The 22,167-nt window shown below is 47.1% G+C and overlaps 1 protein-coding gene across 2 annotated transcripts in view; it reads right to left on the bottom strand.

Annotated features, from left to right (window-relative positions):
- Positions 1-22,167, bottom strand: part of osbpl1a (oxysterol binding protein-like 1A) — a 235,336-nt gene that overhangs the window by 150,615 nt on the left and 62,554 nt on the right. For both annotated transcript variants that reach the window (XM_078541166.1, XM_078541167.1), the window contains exons 10-13: positions 21,948-22,021; positions 21,776-21,839; positions 15,808-15,909; positions 12,613-12,738 (exon numbers count right to left, since the gene is read on the bottom strand). In XM_078541166.1, the coding sequence (XP_078397292.1) occupies positions 12,613-12,738; positions 15,808-15,909; positions 21,776-21,839; positions 21,948-22,021 (366 nt within the window). The remainder of the gene's footprint in view (positions 1-12,612; positions 12,739-15,807; positions 15,910-21,775; positions 21,840-21,947; positions 22,022-22,167) is intronic.

Here is a 22,167-nt window from a genome sequence, read left to right as displayed (position 1 = left end):
CTACGCCAGTCGCCTCAACCACTCCCCTAGGGCAGCGAGTTCCACATTCTAACCACTCTCTGGGTAAAGGAGTTTCTCCTGAATTCATTATCGGGCCCAGCCATATTTTTGGAGCACAATATTAATTGGAAACACATACGGTAAGATCACCATTCATCGATTTGGGAGTGATAAAACATTTACTACAAAAGACATCACAGTGCAGAATGGAAAGCTGTCTTAGGCTTTTGAGTTGAAATTCTGTGACTGATTAAATCACCCTTAGATATGTTCTAAATTGAAACAGCGCATCGAAATATGAGAGAGACAGGAGGACACAAACAGCAGCCTCAGCAGTTCTCGTGGCCCAGGGCACCATTATTTCAAGGTGACACAGATTAAGTGCTTGCTCTGAATTCAGAGGATTAATTTTGCTATTGCTGGCAAAATAGCAAAGCAGCTCACAGAGCAATGAATTTCTTGCTGCCATTCTCGCTGTGTGACAGAATCTACAACTTATTACACAGACATTCCTTCACACCAGACAGTCCATGGGGATTACACTGTTAGCAAGCATAATGTACAGCTAAGGACTTATAATTGGAACACAGGAGGAGGCCATTCAGCCCCTCGAACCTGCTCAATTAGTTCATAAGACCATAAGACATAGGAGCAGAAATTAGGCCATTCGGCCCATCGAGTCTGCTCCATCATTTAATCATGGCTGATAAGTTTCTCAACCCTATTCTCCCGCCTTCTCCCCGTAACCTTTGATCCCCTTACCAATCAAGAACCTATCTATCTCGGTCTTAAATACACTCAATGACCTGGCCTCCACAGCCTTCTGTGGCAATGAATTCCATAGATTCACCACTCTCTGGCTAAAGAAGTTTCTCCTCATCTCTGTTCTAAAAGGTCTTCCCTTTACTCTGAGGCTGTGCCCTTGGGTCCTGGTCTCTCCTACTAATGGAAACATCTTCCCCACGTCCACTCTATCCAGGCCTTTCAGTATTCTGTAAGTTTCATGGCTGATCTGTCCCTCAACTCCATCTACCCTCCTCCCTGCTTCCATACCCCTTAATACTCTTACCCAACAAAAATCTATCATCTCAGCTTTGAAGCTTTCAAATGACACCACCCTCTCACCCCCCCCATCCACCCCAGCCTCAGGATTGCCTAGAGTCTCCAGGAATTGAAGATCAATCTCCAGGACACAGCTGTGTGCAACCCTGGAGAAAAATCATCGGGAAATTAAAAAAAGATTGCTTTTTTTGTGTCATTTCCTTTGATATCTCTCTTTACCAGATGTAAAGATGTTGAAAATGGGGAGAAAAAGACTGTTTGACTGACAGTGAGGCGTCATCCAATTGGGTACTGAGTCTTTGTGCTTTCCAATTGGTGTAGGAAGGCAGTACCTCACAAGGATGGATGTGCTGGCCGACTAAGGCTGGAGCGTGGGGGCAAGTCATGTGACGAAACCTCCAGGAATACATTTAATCACAGTTGGCAACCCTAGCCTCAATAGGATTTTGGAGGAGAGAGATTCAGATTTTGACTACCCTTTTGTGTGGGGTTTCCTGTCATCCCTGAATGGCCTAGGTTTAACTTCAAAGGCATAAGAGTGCAAAAGCAAGGAAGTTGGGCTAAATCCTTGTAATTTACTGGTTTGGCCTCAGCTGGGGTGTTGTGTTCGGAGGACGTGGAGGGTCTTGGGGAGGGTGCAGAGGAGATTGGCCAGAATGGTTCCAGGAACGAGGGGGGGTCTCGGTTGTGTGGGGAGGCTGTAGAAACGTGGATTGCTCTCCTTAGAGCAGAGAAGGTCAAGGGAAGATTGGATAATAGGCGTTCAGATTAATGAGGGGTTTTGACAGAGTAAATATGGAGAAAACGTAAGTCAGTAAAAGAGTCAGTAACCGGAGGGCATAAATTTTAGGTTAATTGAAAAACGAAAGGGCGAGTTATTATTTTTTTTTTTAAAAACGCACTGATGTGTGATTCTCTGAAATGCACGACCTGCAAACTCATCGCTTTATTCTATAATCCATCAGTCAACATCCTTTACATATATATTGGGGAGGACACAAAAATGTTGCTCTCGTAAAACTATTAGGTCAACTGTTGACAGTCTTGAAGCAGCCTTTCCCCTGTTAAACACACAGCTGCCAGGGAACATGGAGCTTGCCACAGTAACTTCCAACATAAAACTCACTGATTTTACAGGCTAGTCTAGCAAATGTTTTTGGGGGATGCCTCGTGTGCGACTACATTCTCGTGGCTGCAGTGACGCAGGAGAACAGCAGTTTTCTACAGTGCAGGCAAAATACAAACTGAGGCAGCAAAACCAAAGCGGTTTTGCAAACATGTAACAACCAAGTGGTTGCAGCAATGACAAGACGGGACCGGATCGCCTGGTCTCTTGAAGGTAGTCGGCTCAAACACCAGAACCCCACGGCTTGTTGTTTGTTGAAGTACCTACCCGGCAGCAGCTGTGTTTGCCTGAACAAACACGGCTTTCAATCCCCCAGTGGCTGGCTACCAATCGTAGCTCCAGCAGGCACTTTCCAAAGCCCTTAATTCCAATGCATATTTTACAGGGTTTTCTCATACAACGATACAGCACGGGAGGGTGTGCAGAGGAGATTCACCAGGATGTTGCCTGGGATGAAACATTTAAGTGATGAAGAGAGGTTGGATAGACTTGGGTTGTTTTCGTTGGAGCAGAGAAGACTAAGGGGCGACCTGATTGAGGTGTACAAGATTATGAGGGGCGTGGACAGGGTGGATAGGGAGCAGCTGCTCCCCTTAGTTGAAGGGTCAGTCACAAGGGGGCATAAGTTCAAGGTGAGGGGCAGGGGGTTTAGGGGGGGATGTGAGGAAAAACGTTTTTTACCCAGAGAGTGGTGACGGTCTGGAATGCGCTGCCTGGGAGGGTGGTGGAGGCGGGTTGCCTCACATCCTTTAAAAAGCACCTGGATGAGCACTTGGCACGTCATAACATTCAAGGCTATGGGCCAAGTGCTGGTAAATGGGATTAGGTAGGTAGGTAGGTCAGGTGTTTCTCACGTGTCCTCGATGGGCTGAAGGGCCTCTTCTGCACTGTGAGATTCTGTGACAGAAGGAGGCCATTCAGCCCATTGAGCCCGTGCTGGCTCTTTGAAAGAGCAATCCAATTAATCCCACTGCCACTGCTCTTTCCCCATAGCCCTGCAGCTTTTTCCATTCTCTCTCTCTCTCTCTCTCAGTATTTACCCAATTCCCTTTTGAAGATTACCATTGAATCCATTCCCACCACCTTTGAGAGCACCTTCCAGATCATAACGACTTGCTGTGTATTAAAATTAAACTCTCCACTTTGGTTTAACTTCCTTGTTTTTGTCACTGTTGATCTCAGGATCTCATGTTTTTTTTTCAGAAAACAACTTTCTCAACTTGTCCGACCACCTTCAAAGATTTGTGTCCACGAACCTTCAGGTCTCTCTGTTCCTGTAACCACTTTTAAAAGTGGGGGACGGGGGATGGGGCTGCCTTTTCTAAATTGCTTATCAAAGGATTGACGTTCACAGAAGTCCAAATATTTGCGGTTAACCTTCACAGACGTACGCTTTTGAACAAACAGAAGCAGTGAGGGTTTCCAAGGCTGCTGAGGAAGAAACAGCAGCATCTCCGAGGGTTCTGGTTGCCACACTTTTAGGGAGGATGTCAAGGCATGGGAGAGGGCGCGTATGAGATTTACCGGAATGGTTCCAGGAATGAGGGATTTCAGTTACGCGGAGAGACCGGAGAAGCTGGGATTGTTCTCCTTAGAGCGGAGAGGCTGAAGAGGAGATTTGATAGAGGTGTTCAAAATGAAGAAGAGTAGAGAAATTGTGTCCAGTAGCAGGATGGTCATTAACCTGAGGGACACAGATTTAAGGCCATTGCAAGAGCAGGCATCAGGAAGTTGGCGATATAAAACAAACACACGGTGAGTTGCTGTGACCTGGAATGCACAACCTAAAAGGGAGTTGGCAGCTGATTTCATGTAGGTCACCAAGCAAAAGGGCAATGGGTGCATGGGACTTAACGCGATTCAATAACAAAGCAAAGAATTCGAAGTGATCTCACTGAAATATAACATTCTTAAGGGGCTTGACAGGGGAGGTGCTGAGAAAGTGTTTCTCATGGCTGGGGAATCAAGGACACTGGCACAGGGTACCAGGTCACCCATTTAAGACTGAGATGAGGAGAAATTTCTTCACTCAGAGGGTTGTGAATCTCTCTAGCCTAGAGAGCTGTGGGTGCTCAGTAATTGAGTACATTCAAATCAATAGATTTTTGGATACCAGGGGAAAAATGGATATGGGGACAGTGCGGTAAGGTGGGGTTGAGGTAGATCAGCCATGATAAGAACAAGAGGAGGCCATTTTGCTCCATGAGTTTGCTCTGCTATTCAACAAGATCATGGCTGACCTTTGCCCCATATTCACAGAATCACACAGTGCAGAAGAGGCCCTTCGGCCCATCGAGTCTGCACCGACACGTGAGAAACACCTGACCTACCTACCTAATCCCATTTACCAGCATTTGGCCCATTGCCTTGAATGTTATGACGTGCCAAGTGCTCATCCAGGTACTTTTTAAAGGATGTGAGGCAACCCGCCTCCACCACCCTCCCAGGCAGTGCATTCCAGACCGTCACCGCCCTCTGGGTAAAAAGGTTTTTCCTCACATCCCCCCTAAACCTCCTGCCCCTCACCTTGAACTTATGCCCCCTTCAACTGACCCTTCAACTAAGGGGAGCAGCTGCTCCCTATCCACCCTGTCCATACCCCTCATAATCTTGTACACTTCAATCAGGTCACCCCTCAGTCTTCTCTGCTCCAACGAAAACAACCCAAGTCTATCTAGCCTCTCTTCATAACTTAGATGTTTCATCCCAGGCAACATCCTGGTGAATCTCCTCTGCACCCCCTCCAGTGCAATCACATCCTTCCTATAATATGGCGACCAGAACTGCACACAGTACTCCAGCTGTGGCCTCACCAAGGTTCTATACAACTCCAACATGCCCTCCCTACTTTTGTAATCTCTGCCTCGATTGATAAAGGCAAGTGTCCCATATGTCTTTTTCACCACCCCACTAATATGCCCCTCTGCCTTCAGAGATCTGTGGACACACACGCCAAGGCCCCTTTGTTTCTCAGAACTTCCTAGTGCCATGCCATTCATTGAATACTTCCTTGTCAAATTACTCCTGTAAGTGTATCATCTCACACTTTTGAGGATTAAATTCCATCTGCCACTTATCTGCCTATTTGACCATCCCGTCTATATCTTCCCGTAGCCTCACTCAACCTCACTATTAATCATCCGGCCAACCTTTGTGTCATCTGCAAACTTACTACTCCTACATATTACATAGAAACATAGAAACTAGGAGCAGGAGTAGGCCATTCGGCCCTTCGAGCCTGCTCCGCCATTCATTATGATCATGGCTGATCATCTAACTCAATAGCCTGCTCTCGCTTTCTCTCCATATCCTTTGATCCCTTTTGCCCCAAGAACTATATCTAAGTCCTTCTTGAAAACATACAATGTTTTGGGCTCAACTACTTTCTGTAGTAACTAATTCCACAGGCTCACCACTCTCTGGGTGAAGAAATTTCTCCTCATCTCAGTCCTAAATGGTCTACCCTGTATCCTCAGACTGTGACTGCTGGTTCTGGAATCCCCCACCATCGGGAACATCCTTCCTGCATCTACCCTGTCTAGTCCTGTTAGAATTTTATAGGTTTCTATGAGATCCCCCCCCATTCTTCTGAACTCCAGCGAATATAATCCTAACCGACTCAATCTCTCCTCATATGTCAGTCCTGCCATCCCAGGAATCAATCTGGTAAACCTTCGCTGCACTCCCTCTATAGCAAGAACATCCTTCCTCAGATAAGGAGATCAAAACTGCACACAATATTCCAGGTGTGGTCTCACCAAGGCCCTGTACAATTACAGCAAGACATCCCTGCTCATGTACTTTAATCCTCTCGCTATGAAGGCCAATATAGCATTTGCCTTCTTTACCGCCTGCTGCACCTGCATGCTTACCTTCAGCGACTGCTGTACAAGGACACCCAGGTCTCGTTGCACATTCCCCTCTCTCAATTTATAACCATTCAGATAATAATCTGCCTTCCTGTTTTTGCTACCAAAGTGGATAACCTCACATTTATCCACATTATATTGCATCTGCCATGCATTTGCCCACTCACTCATCTTGTCCAAATCACACTGAAGCATCTCTGCATCCTCCTCACAGCTCACCCTCCCACCCAGTTTTGTGTCATCTGCAAATGTGGAGATATTACACTTAGCTCCCTCATCTAAATCATTAATATGTATTGTGAATAGCTGGGGTCCCAGCACCGATACCTGTGGTACCCCACTAGTCACTGCCTGCCATTCGGAAAAAGACCCATTTATTCCAACTCTTTGTTTCCTGTCTGCCAGCCAGTTTTCTATCCATCTCAATACACTACCCCCAATCCCCTTCCTTAATATACCTTTGGAGAATAAAAATCTTTCAATCTCAGTTTAAAGTTAACAACTGATCTAGCATCAATTATTGTTTGTGGAAGAGTTTTCCAAAATTCTACCAGCTAGAAGTGTTTCCTAATTTCACTCCTGAAAGGTCTAAGACAATCAAATTGGCAAGAGTGGTCTAGAAGAGGAGTTTGTAGAAAGTTTTAAGAGAGTTTCCTGGAGTGATGCATGGTCATGGCTGACTAGGGATAAAGTTATCTTAGATCTAATATTGTGTAACGTGGCAGGGTTAATTAGTAATGTCATAGGAAAATATCCAATGGGCAATAGTGATCATAACACCACTGAATTCCATGTTAAGTTTCAAAGTGATTTGCTCCAATCACAAACAAGAATCTTAAACTTAAACAAAGCCAATTATATAGATATGAACTGGCAATGGTTGAATGGGTAACTTGACTAAATGGTACGGCAGTAAATAAAGAATGGGAAACATTTAAAGAAAATATGTTCCACTGTAAAACGAAAACAAATTAAAAAGTATACCAAAAGGGAGAGAGAAGTTAAAGCAAACATTGGTCCCTTATAAGCAGAGACAGGAGAAATTATCATGGGGAATGAGGAAATGGCAGAGATGTTGAACAGATATTTTGTGTCTGTCCTCACAGTAGAAGACACAAGTTCTATACCAGAGATAGAGGGTAACCTGGGGGCTAAAAAGGTAATTAATATTAGCAGAGAAAATGTATTGCAGAAACTTAAGGAACTAAAATCCCCGGGACCTGGTGGCCTATCCCTACGGCTCTAAAACATAACTGCAGAGGTAGTGGATGCACTAGCAACGATTTTCCAAAATTCCTTAGATTCGGGAACAATTTCATCAAATTGTAAATTGGCAAATGTTACACCGTTTTTCAAGGCAGGAGAGAGAGAGAAAAGAGTGAACATCAGTTGTTGGGAAAATTCTGGTATCTATTATTAAGGACGTCTTAACAATGCACTTAGAAAAGCATAGTATGATTAGAACAAGTCAACATGGTTTTATAAAAGGGAAATCCCATTTAACAAATTTATTAGTGTTTTTTGAGGATGTAACTAGTCAGGTAGCTAAACGGGGAACCAGTAGATGTAGTATCCTTGGATTTCCAAAAGGCATTTGATAAAGTGCCACACAAAATGTTAATAGGCAAGTAAGGGCTCGTGGAGTTGGGGGTGATATATTAGCATGGATAGAGGATTAGTTAATGGACAAGAGACAGAATGGGCATAAACAGGGCATTTTCAAGTTTGCAGGCAGTGACTAGTGGAGTGCCAGAAGGATCAGTGCTGAGGTCTCAGCTATTTACAATCTTCACTAATGACTTACAGAAAGAGAGTAATGTATCAAAGTTTGCTGATGATACCAAGCTAGGTGGAAAGGAAAGCTGTGGGGAGGACACAGAGAGGCTGCAAAGAGATATAGACAGGTTAAATGAGTGGGCAACAAGATGGCAGATGAAGTATAATGTGGGGAAGTGTGAAGAAATTCACTTTGGTCTTAAGAATAGAAAAATAGAATGTTTTTTAAAAATGTGTAAAACTTGTAAGTGTTGATGTTCAAAAGAGACTTGGGTGAGCTCGTGCAACTCCCGCAGAGAGTTAGCAGACAGGTACAGCAAGCAATTAGGAAGGCAAATGGCATGTTGGCCTGTATTCTTGCACAAGAATAAAGAAGTCTTGCTAAAATTGTACAGGGCTTTGTTGAGACCACATCTGGAGTACCATGTGCAGCTTTGGTATCCATACTTAAGGAAGATCATATACACATTGGAGGCGGGACAGCAAAGGGTCACTAGATCGATCCTTGGGATGAGAAAATTGTCCTATGATGCGAGGCTGAGTAAATTAGGTCTATATTCTACAGAATTTATGAGAGGCAATGTTGAAGCATTCGAGGTTTGGAAGGGGTTTGATAGAGTAGACGCTGAGAGGCTGTTTCCACAGGTCGGGGAACCTAAACTCGGGGGGGGCACAGTCTCAGGATAAGAGGCTGGGCGTTTAGGGATGAGATGAGGAGAAATTATTTCACTCAAAGGGTTATGAATCGTTGGAAGTCCCTACTCCATAGGGTTGTGGATGCCCCATCGTTGAATATACTTAAGACTGGGATAGACAGATTTTTGGCCTCTCAAAGAATTAAGGGATATGGGGAGCGGGCAGGAAAATGGAGTTGAAGCCCAAGATCAGCCATGATCGTATTGAATGGCGGAGCAGACTTGACGGGCCGAATGGTCTATCTGCTCCTACCTCTGTGTTCTTGTGGCTGGAATTTTCAGACAACGTCACCTCGTCCCAGACTTCTCAACCCAGTGGGATCTTATTGAAATGGTGCAGCAGACTAGAGGGGTGGGGGCCTGACTCCTGCTCCCATTTCTTATGAGAAAAGATCGCCTGCAGTCAAACACTAAAATCGGCTATTCCAGTAAAAAAAGAAAGAGGCAAACACAAGCGTTTGACAACATTTGAAATACGCTGAGCTGATGAGCAGCTGCAAACGCTGTTGTTTCCAAATTCAGTGTCACCGCTGTCCAACAGAGGGAGACAACATGCAAACAGGTCACAGCAACACTGGACAAAAGACAACAGCAGCAGCAGATTAATGGGCCTCCTAGTGGCATTTACATCAGAGACAGATTTTACTCGTAGCTAACAACTAGAGTGTCCTGTTCCACTGTTTAATTTGCTGTGGTACGTTTGGGTCACCCAACGTCGGTAGAGACCCATATCTACATTTTCCATTAAGATAAAAGCAAAAAACTGCGGATGCTTGGAATTCCAAAACAAAAACAAAAATAGCTGGAAAAACTCAGCATCTGCGGAGAGGAGCACAGTTAACGTTTCGAGTCCGAATGACCCTTCAACAGAACTAAGTAAAAGTAGAAGAGAGGTGAAATATAAGCTGGTTTAAGGTGGGGAGTTGGGACAAGTAGAGCTGGATAGAGGGCCAGTGATAGGTGGAGATAACCAAAAGATGTCATAGACAATAGGACAAAGTGGTGTTGAAGGTGGTGATATTATCTAAAGGAATGTGCTAATTAAGGGTAGAAAGCAGGACAAGCAAAGTACAGATAGCCCTAAACGAGGTGTCAGCTGTGGCTCAGTTCATAGCACCCTCGCCTTTGAATCAGAGGGTTGTGGGTTCATGTCCCACTCCCGGAAACCAAGAACTGTGATTGTACTCGAAAGAGTTGCAATCTGTGACTGTTGATAACTCGAAAGAGTTACAGATAGCCCTGGATGGGGTGAAGGGATCGAAAAAGGCTAAAAGGTAGAGATAAAACAATGGATGGAAATACATTTAAAAATAATGGAAATAGGTGGGAAAAGAAAAATCTATATAAATTATTGGAAAAAAGAAAAGGGGGGAATCGGAAAGGGGGTGGGGATGGAGGAGAGAGTTCATGATCTAAAATTGTTGAACTCAATATTCAGTCCGGTGACATAACCACTGGTGTGGGCGGTGGTGGGGGGTGGGGGTGCGGTTAGCTCAGGTGGTGGGATGGCTAAGTGTGTGGTTCAGATTAACACCATCAGTCCCGTCCAGCTGGGGTAAACTTGGGAACCGCCTCGTGGTCCTCCTGAGAGTGGATGACGATGGCAAACCACCACCACTGACCGAAAATAAACGGCCAAGAAAATGGCTCCAGGTCAAGCAGAGCACAGGTGAATGAATGAATGAATGAATGAAACATGAACACAATGCTCCCATACCCCACTGCTCTGCTACCTTGTCTGTAGGAGACATCAGTGTTTACAAAACAATCACTACTATTCAAAAAGTAATTAATTCTTTCAAGCACTTAGAGAAATTTGAGGTGTAATCACCAACAAATTTCACAAAGGAGTTTTACCTCCTATCAGCTTCCAATGCCTCTTGCAGTGATGACCAAATTCTAGTTCTGCTACCCCTGTCTCGTAACTCATACCAATATGACCCAAGTGCCGTTCACCCATCATCCCTGTTCTCACTGACTCACTGGCTGCTTTTCCAGAAGGGTCTCGAATTAAAATCCTCATCCTTGCTTTCAGATCCTTCTATGGTCTCGCACCCTCCCTGTCTCTGTAATCTCTTCCAAAACCACAATCGTCTGATGTCGCAGTGCTCCTCCAATTCTGGCCTCCTGCGCATCCCCGATTTTAATCGCTCCACCATTGGCGGCTATGCTTTCAGCTGCCCAGGCCCCAGGCTCTGGAATTATCCCCCCCCGCCCCTCCAAACCTCTCTCCCTCTCTTTATGCAGCTTCTTAAAATTCACCCCACTGACCAAGCGTTTGACCATTTGCCCGGACATCATTTTGTATAACTTGGTGCCAAATTTTGTTTGACACTACTCTTGTGAAGCACTTGGGATGGTTTACCACATTCAAGGTGCTATAAAAATGTAAGTTGTTGTTGAGTAGAGGAGTAGTTGAGGTGAGCAACATTGATGCATTTAAAGGGAAGCTGGATAAGCGCAAGGGAGGAAGAAGCAGAAGGTTATTGTGACAGAGTGCGATGCAGGAGGGTGGACGTAGGCTCAGGTAGACCATCAATACCGTACGGCCTGTCTCTTTGCTGCAAACTCAATGTCATCATCTGTCTAGCTATGGAACAATTTAGTTCAACTTTTTCTCCTAAGTTGATCCTGCACGTGGCACCCAGCAGGAATCACAACAGAATTTCTCTAGGGGTCTTGCAGTTTAAGCCACACATTTCACTCTGTATGTAGCACACTCTAAGAGAGCAAAGAAAGTGAGGTGAGAGTGACTGCCCTTGATACCAAGACAGCATTTGACTGAGTGTGGCATCAAGGAGCCCGAGAAAATCTGAAGTCAATGGGAATCAGGGAGAAACCTCCCCACTGGTTGGAGTCATACCTAGCACAAAGGAAGATGGTTGTGGTTGTTGGAGGTCAATCATCTCAGCTCTAGGACATCACTGCAGGAGTTCCTCAGGGTAGTGTCCTCGGCCCAACCATCTTCAGCTGCTTCATTAATGACCTTCCTTCCGTCATAAGGTCAGAAGTGGGGATGTTCGCTGATGATTGCACAATATTTAGCACCATTCGCGACTCCTCAGATAGTGAAGCAGTCCATATCCTAATGCAGCAAGACCTGGACAATATCCAGGCTTGGGCTGACAAGTGGCAAGTAACATTCGCGCTGCACAAGTGCCAGGCAATGACCATATCCGAAAAGGGAGAATCTAACCATTTCCCCTTGATGTTCAATGGCATTACCATCACTGAATCCCCCACTATCAACATCCCGGGGGTTACCGTTGATCAGAACCTGAACTGGACTAGCCATATAAATACTGTGGCTACAAGAGCAGGTCAGAGGCTGAGAATCCTGCAGTGAGTAACTCACCTCCTGACTCCCCAAAGCCTGTCCACCATCTACAAGGCACAAGTCAGGAGTGTGATGAAATACTCCCCACTTGCCTGGATGAGTGCAGCTCCCACAACACTCAAGAAGCTTGACACCGCTCGGGACAAAGCAGCCCCGCTTGATTGGCACCCCATCCACAAACATTCACTCCCTCCACTGCTGATGCACAGTAGCAGCAGTGCGTACCATCCACATGATGCACTGCAGGAACTCAGCAAGACAGCACCTTCCAAACCCACAACCACCACCATCTAGAAGGACAAGGGCAGCAGAGAGATGGGAACACCACCACCTGGAAGTTCCCCTCCAAGCCACTCACCACCCTGACTTGGAAATATATCGGCCGTTCCTTCACTGTCGCTGTGTCAAAATCCTGGAACTCCCTCCCTAACAGCACTGTGGGTGTACCTACACCATGTGGACTGCTGCGGTTAAAGAAGGCAGCTCACCACCACCTTCTCAAGGGCAACTAGGGTTGGGCAATAAATGCTGGCCTAGCCAGTGATCCCATGAATGAATAAAAACACTCATGAGTTGAACGATTGTCAATAGTTAACGCTTTGAGGATAGTAACGTGACCGAGCGTCAACTTAAAATACAGACTCAGCAAACTCAGTCACTGCACTCTCCCGGACAGGCAGCAACAAAGCAGTGGCTGGCAGCTTAAAAACTCATTTGGATTCCAACATGTATCGATTCAAAGAGTACCTGAAATGATTCCTGCAGAGACTCCGCAGACGCTAGATCTTCATCTTCGTCATCATCACTATACTGATCTGGACAGCAGTAGTGAGTGCTGTAAGCAGAATGTTCACCCACGGCTTGAAGCCATTTCTAGGAGAATAAAAAAGAAATTCAGAATTATGGAGGTCACAAAAAGTGATGTAGAACAGCTGGAGTAGCACAAGATTAACCAATTAACCCAAATTAACGGATCATAATATCCCTGTTATACGCGGATATTAAATTCACAAAGTGTTCTTTTCACTAAAATGTCTGATTTTCATTAAAATTATACAAATTTGCCTTGTATATTTTTAGTGAAGCATTTCTGAAGTGTACGAGACTATTGTAACACAAGAAACGCGACAGCCAATTGGCGCACAGCAAGCTCCCACAAACAGCAATGCGATGACGACCAGATAATCTGTTTTTAATGATAAAAACAGAAAAGGCTGGAAACACTCATCAGGCCGGGCAGGTTCTGCAGAGAGAGAAGGCAGAGTTAATGGGCAGTATTTCATAGGTGGGGAGGAGGGGGGGTTTTCCCAGCCCTTCATCCAAAGAGTTGGCGTGGAACGCACTGATACACGCTGCCCTGCAGCCAGCTAACAGTCTAAGGAGGGTCAATTGGCTGAAGGTGGGATCTCAGCCCCACTTGGGAGGGCGTCTCCATCTCAGAGAGTTGTTGGCCAATCCAGTTACCTGGCAGCTCTGTTGTCCCAGCGGCGCCAACCAGAAAGGTGGCGACTGCCCGGACGACAGGCAGTCCCCAGATTCCAAGCCCACCCAGGATGTCGGGCGGTATGGAGGTCTCACGGCAGAGAGGGGAGGGGGGAGGCATACAATGGTGTTGAGAGGCTAGTGGGGGGGGCGCTGACAGCAAAGCCAGGTGGGGTGTGAGCATCCAGGGCTGGGTGAGACCTTGGGGACGAGGTGGAGTGGCTCCCAAACTGGATAGGGGGGGGGTCAGTGATGGAGGCCCGACTGAGGCCCAGGCCATGTGATCTGCCAGGCTTTCCCCTGTGGCCCCAAACTCCTCCCACCGGCCTCAAAAGGGCCAGCTCCGGCCTGGCTGCAGTTAAGCGGCCTAAGGCCTCAATTGAGACAAGGTTGTGCCGAGGCTATGGGCCAGGTGCTGGTAAATGGGATCGGGTCAGGTGTTTCTCACGGGTCAGTGCAGACTCAATGGGCTGAAGGGCCTCTTCTGCACTGAGAGATTCTGTGATTCTGTGAAGCAGGCCCAGCCCCATAACATTGCGGTCAGGTTGGGGGCGGGGAGGAAGACCCCCTCGGGAATTGTACAAGCACCCCCTCCAGCCTGCAGACACACTGGCAGGGCAACGTCAGACTCCGCCCCATCATTTCGGATGTTGGTCTTCACAGAGTTGCTCGGCTAACCTGGAACATTAACTCTGTTTCTCTCCACAGCTGCTGCCTGATCTGCTTGGGTATTTCTGCTTTTATTCCAGTTGCCCTCAGCATTTCCCTTCTCTTTTTAACAATGGTGATTGAGGAACAGGAATATTGACCAAGGAACCTGTGGAGACCGCCCCTGCTCAGCTTTGAAGTGTTGTCATAGGGCCCTCAAAGTTCACCCAAAGGAGCAGATGGGCCCTGGTTTAATGGTCTCAACTGAAACACGGTACCTGCAACAATTTGTGCAGCAACTCGTATCTGTGACAGTACGGAACTGCCCCTCCGACAGTGCAGCATTCCCACAGCGCTGCCCCTCTGACAGCGCCGCCCCTCCCACAGCGCTGCCCCTCCCACAGCGCTGCCCCTGTGACTGTACAGCGCTCCCTCAGCGCTGCCCCTGTGACTGTACAGCGCTCCCTCAGCGCTGCCCCTGTGACTGTACAGCGCTCCCTCAGCGCTGCCCCTCTGACTGTACAGCGTTCCCTCAGCGCCGCCCCTGTGACTGTACAGCACTCCCTCAGCGCTGCCCCTGTGACTGTACAGCGCTCCCTCAGCGCCGCCCCTGTGACTGTACAGCACTCCCTCAGCGCTGCCTGTGACTGTACAGCACTCCCTCAGCGCTGCCCCTCTGACTGTACAGCACTCCCTCAGCGCCGCCCCTGTGACTGTACAGCACTCCCTCAGCGCCGCCCCTGTGACTGTACAGCGCTCCCTCAGCGCTGCCTGTGACTGTACAGCGCTCCCTCAGCGCTGCCCCTGTGACTGTACAGGGCTCCCTCAGCGCTGCCCCTGTGACTGTACAGGGCTCCCTCAGCGCTGCCCCTGTGACTGTACAGCACTCCCACAGCGCTGCCCCTGTGATTGTACAGCGCACGCTCAGTGCTGCCCCGTGACTGTACAGCGCTCCCTCAGCGCTGCCCCTGTGACTGTACAGCGCTCCCTCAGCGCAGCCCCTGTGACTGTACAGCGCTCCCTCAGCGCCGCCCCTGTGACTGTACAGCGCTCCCTCAGCGCTGCCCCTGTGACTGTACAGCGCTCCCTCAGCGCTGCCCATGTGACTGTACAGCGGTCCCTCAGCACTGCCCCTGTGACTGTACAGCGCTCCCTCAGCGCTGCCCCTGTGACTGTACAGCGCTCCCTCAGCGCTGCCCCTGTGACTGTACAGCGCTCCCTCAGCGCTGCCCGTGACTGTACAGCGCTCCCTCAGCGCTGCTCCTGTGACTGTACAGCGCTCCCTCAGCGCTGCCCCTGTGACTGTACAGCGCTCCCTCAGCGCTGCCCCTGTGACTGTACAGTGCTCCCTCAGCGCTGCCCCTGTGACTGTACAGCGCTCCCTCAGCGCTGCCCCTGTGACTGTACAGCACTCCCTCAGCGCTGCCCCTGTGACTGTACAGCACTCCCTCAGCGCTGCCCCTGTGACTGTACAGCAGTCCCTCAGCGCTGCCCCTGTGACTGTACAGCATTCCCTCAGCGCTGCCCCTGTGACTGTACAGCGCTCCCTCAGCGCTGCCCCTGTGACTGTACAGCGCTCCCTCAGTGCTCCCTCATACTCAGTATGAATACAGAAGCTGGAGGGTTGGATGGTGAGGACAAGGATAACCCGATCTTGGTTCTGGGAGTGAGGGTAAAGGGTAGAGCAGAAGTTCGTCAGACAGAACAGACATGGTTGAGGGCCCCTGTCACTGAGCCAGAACATCACAATTCAATTATTGTATTCCATAAATCAGAGGTCAAAGTACCACTGTTTCACATTTGAGTACTCACTTCACTTGTTTGAGCAGAAACACCCTTGAGATACACTTTAAAGGTGTGGATACTGTCATCAAAGCACTTGATTGAAATGACTCGCTCATCTGTACTTTTAACCTAGGTGACAAAAAAATTTGGGAAATGAGAAATCTCCATGTTCAACTCTAATTCAAGACGCAATCTCCATCTGGACAATCCGAGTGCAGTTAGCAGAGAGAGAGAGGAACCCGTAGAGGCTGGAATGGGGCACCACCATTTCCTCAAAGAAATTTGACTGCACTCCCTGCTCCTCTCACCCACCCAGCCCTACTGCCCCCATCCCCCATCGTCTGCCCCTCAACTCCCCACCCCAGCAACCCCTCAGCCCATCCTCAATTCACCAACCACCCCCTCCTACCCCTAACTCCAACTCCCTGTCAACTGCTCTTCTGCCCACTCCAACTCCTCCCCACAATCCCACTCCCCTGCCCAAGCTCACCTTCCTACCCCTCTGGAACCCTCATTGTAATTGGGCGTATTGCAAAATAGAGCAAAAGTTTGAGGAGGCTTTCGTCGGGCCTAATCCAAAAGCAAAATCGTTATAACTGTCTCCATTGTGAGTGTTATATTACGGGTTAAGAATGTAGAGTTTTGGTTTCAGTTTAAGGTGAATTGGGGGCTGTTTACTACCAGTTTGGTTCAGTATGTCCGTGTGTGGTTACAAACCATGTTTGAACATTTGACCCAGCTGATAGGCTTATAGAAGCAAGGATGCTCTTGGGAAACTGGTGGGTTTTGTAGAGAAGCTCACTGGAGGCTGCAGATATCCAAGTCTGTTGTGTTTAACTAGATAATTGGACAGGACCAAGTAACTCCGTGAAGAAAGGAGATATCGAGCTGTGGAATAGAAATGCAGAGAGTGTCTACATGATTCGGGTGGATCGTCGCATGTGGACCATCAAATTTTCCAAGTTCTTTTACTTCTCGTGTATTCACCTCACTTCATATTGAAAGCATCTACTCTAATCTCGAGTTCTACTTGCTTACCATTCTCTGGGCAACCAGGAGGTGGTATTGGTAGCAATGTACCATAGACCTGAGCTGTGACCTGTGTGTGCAGCCAGACCCAGAGGGAAAGCCCCAGTAAAAAAGTTACGCTGGGCCAAGGCTGCAGGATTGAGTTTTTTGAGGTAGAAGTTTGTATTGTTTAGAGAATCATTACCTTATTTGCTCCGTGTAGCTATTAAGTCATTATTGCTGGTGTTTGTTTTGTTCAGGCGTGTATTGTAAAGATTCTTCTGGCATTTCAATTTAATCTTGGAGTCCTGTCGCTTATATCCTTACCCTTGGTTCTTCCACACATTATAATCTATAATTATGGCCTATCAAGCCAGATCCTAACGAGAATCCATCTTGTCCAATATTCTCATAACTGGGAGCATAACAATATGTTGATGTGGTGAGGTGAAGAGGGGTGTGAGGGGAGCTTGTGTGGAACATAAGCTCCGGCACAGACCAGATGGACTGTTTCTGTATTGCAAACACATTGTGACTCGATGTAACCCATTGTAGACTCCATGTTAACAGGGAACAAATGTGACCTCTACAATTACATACAAATTAGGTAGAGGAGGCCATTCAGCCCCTCGAGCTTGCTCCGCCATTCAATAAGATCAAGGCTCATCTGAATACAACCTCAACTCCACATTCCCACCTACCCCCAATAACCTTACACCCCCTTGTTAATCAAGAATCTATCCACCTCTGCCTTAAAAATATTCAAAGACTCTGCTTCCACCGCCTTTTCAGGAAGAGAGTTCCAAAGACTCACGACCTTCAGAGGAGAAATTTCTCTTCATCTCTGTCTTAAATGGGCGACCCCTTATTTTTAAACAGTGACCTCTAGTTCTAGGTTCTCCCACAAGAGGAAACATCCTCTCCACATCCACCCTGTCAAGAGCCCTCAGGATCTTAAAGGTTTCAATTAAGTCGCCTCTTACTCTTCTAAACTCCAGTGGATACAAGCCTAACCTGTTCAGCCTTTCCTCATAAGACAACCCGCCCATTCCTGGTATTAGTCCAGTAAAGCTTCTCTGAACTGCTTCCAACGCAGTTACATCCTTCCTTAAATAAGGAGACCAGTGCTGTACACAATTAATGGAGATCAAGTTTGTGCCCACCCATAAGATTTAAAAAAGTCCCATCATAGAACAGCTGAATTGACCAAGGCTTTGTCTAATCGGATTATGGTCCAACATTAATAAATGCTACGTGTAGCTGATGGTTTTTAAAATGGTCAGATCTACTCTGTACAATCAGACAGCCAATTAGTCAAGGAATACAAGCACATGTCAATAATTAGTTGGACAGAGTAGATGTACAGGGAATGTTTCCGCTCGTGGGAGAATCCAAAACTAGGATCATTAACACAAGACAGTCACTAATAAATCCAACAGAGAAATAAGGAGAAACTTGGTTACCCAGAGAGTGGCAAGTATGTAGAACTCGTGATTAGAATAGATGCTTTCAATGTGAAATGAGGTGAATACATGAGTAAAGGGACTGGGAAATGTGTGGAAAGGTTGAGATGAGGCAGATGGACTGGGAGGAGACTCGTGTTGTCCAATGTCAGCACAGACTGGTTGGGGTGATGGCCTGTTTCCATTCTGCCCGTCCTATGAAACTCTATTTAATACACAAATGATGGAGTTGTCAGTTTATTTACCACCGGCCACTCACCTCCTCCCTCAGCTGATGAATCAGTGCTCCACCATGTTGAACACAGCTTGAAAGAAGCACTGAGGGTGGCAAAGGCGCAGAATGTACTCTGGGTGGGTGGAATGTCCATCACCTAGAGTGGCTCAGTAACACCACTACTGACCGAGCTGGCTGAGTCCTAAATAACATAGCTGCTAGACTGGGTCTGTGGCAGGTGGTGAGGGAACCAACAAGAGGGAAAAACATGCTTGACCTCATCCTCACCAACCTGCCTGCCGCAGATGCATCTGTCAATGACAGTATCGGTAGGAGCGACCACCGCACAGTCATTGTGGAGACGAAATCCTGTCTTCATATTGAGGATACCTTCTATTGTGTTGTGTGGCACTACCACCGTGCTAAATGGGATAGATTTCAAACAGATCTAGCAATTCAAGACTGGGCATCCATGAGGCGCTGTGGGCCATCAGCAGCAGCAGAATTGTACTCGAACACAATCTGTAACCTCATGGCCTGGCATATCCCCCACTCTACCATTACCATCAAGCCAGGGGATCAACCCTGGTTCAATGAAGAGTGCAGGAGGGCATGCCAGGAGCAGCACCAGGCATACCTAAAAATGAGGTGTCAACCTGGTGAAGCTATAACACAGGACTACTTACATGTCAAACAGCATAAGAATCAAGTGATAGACAGAGCTCAGTGATCCCATAAGCAACAATCAAATCTAAGCTCTGTAGTCCTGCCACATCCAGTTGTGAATGGTGGTGGACAATTAAACAACTCACAGGAGGAGGAGGCTCCACAGGTATCCCCATCCTCAATGATGGAGGAGCCCAGCACATCAGTGCAAAAGATAAGTCTGAAACATTCGCAACAATCTTCAGCCAGAAGTGCCGAGTGGATGATCCATCTCGGCCTCCTCCGGAGGTCCCCAGTATCACAGATGCCAGTCTTCAGCCAGTTTGATTCACTCCACGTGATATCAAGAAATGGCTGAAGGCACTGGATACTGCAAAGACTATGGGCCCTGACAATATTCCGGCAATAGTACTGATGACTTGTGCTCCAGAACTCACTGCACCTCTAGCCAAGCTGTTCCAGTACAGCTACAACACTGGCGTCTACCCAGCTATGTGGAAAATTGCCCAGGTATGTCCTGTACACAAAAAGCAGGACAAATCCAACATGGCCAATTACCGCCTTCCATCAGCAAAGTGATGGAAGGTATCGTCGACAGTTCTGTCAAGTGGCACTTGCTTAGCAATAACCTGCTCACTGATGCTCAGTTTGGGTTCCGCCAGGGTCACTCAGCTCCTGACCTCATTACAGTCTTGGTCCAAACATGGACAAAAGAGCTGAACTCCTGAGGTGAGGTGAGAGTGACTGCCCTTGACATCAAGGCAGCATTTGACCGAGTGTGGCATCAAGGAGCCCGAGCAAAACTGGAGTCAATGGGAATCAGGGAGAAAACTCTTTGCTGGTTAGAGTCTAGCAAAAACAAAAATGGTTGTGGTTGTTGGGGGCTAATCATCTCAGTCACTGAACATTGCTGCAGGAGTTCCTCAGGGTAGTGTCCTGGGCCTACCCATATTCAGCTGTTTCATCAATGACCTTCCCTCCAACCCAAGGTCAGAAGTGAAGATGTTCGCTGATGATTACACAATGTTCAGCACCATTTGTGACTCCTCAGATACTGAAGCAGTCCATGTCCAAATGCAGCAAGGCCTGGACAAAATCCAGGCTTGGGCTGACAAGTGGCAAGTCACATTCGTGCCACACAAGTGTCAGGCAATAACCATCTCCAGCAAGAGAGAATCTAACCATCTCCTCTTAATCAATGTCATTACCATCGCTGAATCACTCACCATCAAGGTCTTGGGAGTTGCCATTAACCAGAAACTTAACTGTTGTAGCTGTACTGGAACAGCTTGGCTAGGGGCATGGCTAGTTCTGGAGCACAAGTCTTCAGTGCTATTGCCAGAGTGTTGTCAGGGCCCATAGCCTTTGCACTATCTAGTGCCTTTAGCCATTTCTTGTTATCACGTGGAGTGAACTGAATTGGCTTAAGAAAGCCTTCTGTGATGCTGGGGACCCCAGGAGATGGCCGCGTTGGGTCTTCCACTCTGTACCTCTGGCTGAAGATGGTTTTAAATACTTCCGCCTAGTCTTTTGCACTGATGTGCTGAGCGGACTGAAACTGGTCGAAGTTATATAAAGAGACGCCATCCAAGTAATAGTTGCAGCTTCGGCCTGGTGTGTGCAGTTTGCAGCTCACTGAGAGAATATAGCCCAAGTAAATGGCAGATCGATAGACCTGCACTGTAAACAGAGTAAGAAACTAACTTCATCATTCACCATGTGGAATGTGCATGAGGCATCATCTCAGTGCAAATTTTGTGAGGGAACAGAAGCTGGAAGATTGCCTAGTTTGAAACTAGTGGAAGAACCACAGAGTCCTGTGGCAAAGAAATCAACCAGCAGATTAGAAGGAGTGGAAAAGTACCTATAACAAGGGACTGAGGCATCCACAGTCAAGAGATAGTAATGAACATTTCACCTCCAAGAATAGCTAGAACTGAGGAAAATTCTCCAGAGGATTGTGGCTTATTTATGAGTGAGTAAAGTACAGAAATAAATAACTTTAAGATTGATGTGTTTAAAAGAGAATTCTTGGGGGAAAGTAAGAAGTAAATCATGGTGTCTAACATATGTTATACCACAATAAACCATATTGTTACATTAACAGTGTTTTGTTCTGCATAAGCCTTTTAAATACAATAAATTCTGTGATTTTTGTTTAAAATTGTGAAAATTTGTGGCATAGTTCTGTTGAGGTGTTTAGATTCCTCTTTAAATGTTAACGGTCCGTAACTGGATCGTACCAGGAGAAACAGAAAAGCTATCCCCATTCGAGAACTTGATCCCATTGGTTAGAAGTGCCAAGAGCCAGAGGACGCGGGGATAAAGTGAATGGCAATGGAACCAATGGCGACGTGAGGAAAGCCTGCGGCAAACACATGGTAAACGCAGTGAGGGGTTAGGATGTGGAATGCATTGCCCGAGTGCAGTGAAGGCAGATTCAGTCTGGGGTTTCAGGAGGGAATTGGATTGTACCTGAAGGGGGAAGCATTGGTTGGGCTACAGGAAAAGGGCGGGGGAGTGGGGCTCGCTGAGTTGTTCTTGCAGGGGGCCAGCATCAGCCTGAAGGGCTGAATGGCCTCCTCCATGTGTTGAGTGCTGTGATCATTCTATGTGTCTACGGCAGCAATTAGACAAGTCTTACCGTACAAACGGCTTGTGTCAGGTTCCTGCAACCTTGTCGGTGAACGTCAGCCTTTGCGTCTGACCTGAGAGAGAGAGAGAGAGAGAGAGAAGAATTGGGAATGTTGATCCACCAGCGCTGAAATTTCACTGTCTCATTTCACATCACACAAGCATAATCTGCTCACACTTACTGGCTCTGAAACCATGACAGCACTCCATGTTCTAAAACCACCCAAACCAAATTCCAGCCAAAAAACCTGGAACGCTAGAAAAATAAAATAGATTAGAATTTACTGTAAAGGAAGACCAGAGTTTTCTCATCAATATATCAACATTGCAGTCCGACAGAGTGCTCGTACTGGGGCTAAAATAATTAAATTCAGGAGGACATGTTGGATAGTCTAGCTTTAT

The sequence above is a fragment of the Cetorhinus maximus genome, chromosome 4 (assembly GCF_964194155.1).
Source record: "Cetorhinus maximus chromosome 4, sCetMax3.hap1.1, whole genome shotgun sequence".
Taxonomy (NCBI): domain Eukaryota; kingdom Metazoa; phylum Chordata; class Chondrichthyes; order Lamniformes; family Cetorhinidae; genus Cetorhinus; species Cetorhinus maximus.
The sequence above is the reverse complement of the archived record's forward strand: the minus strand, read 5'-3'. Positions and strand labels throughout refer to the sequence as shown.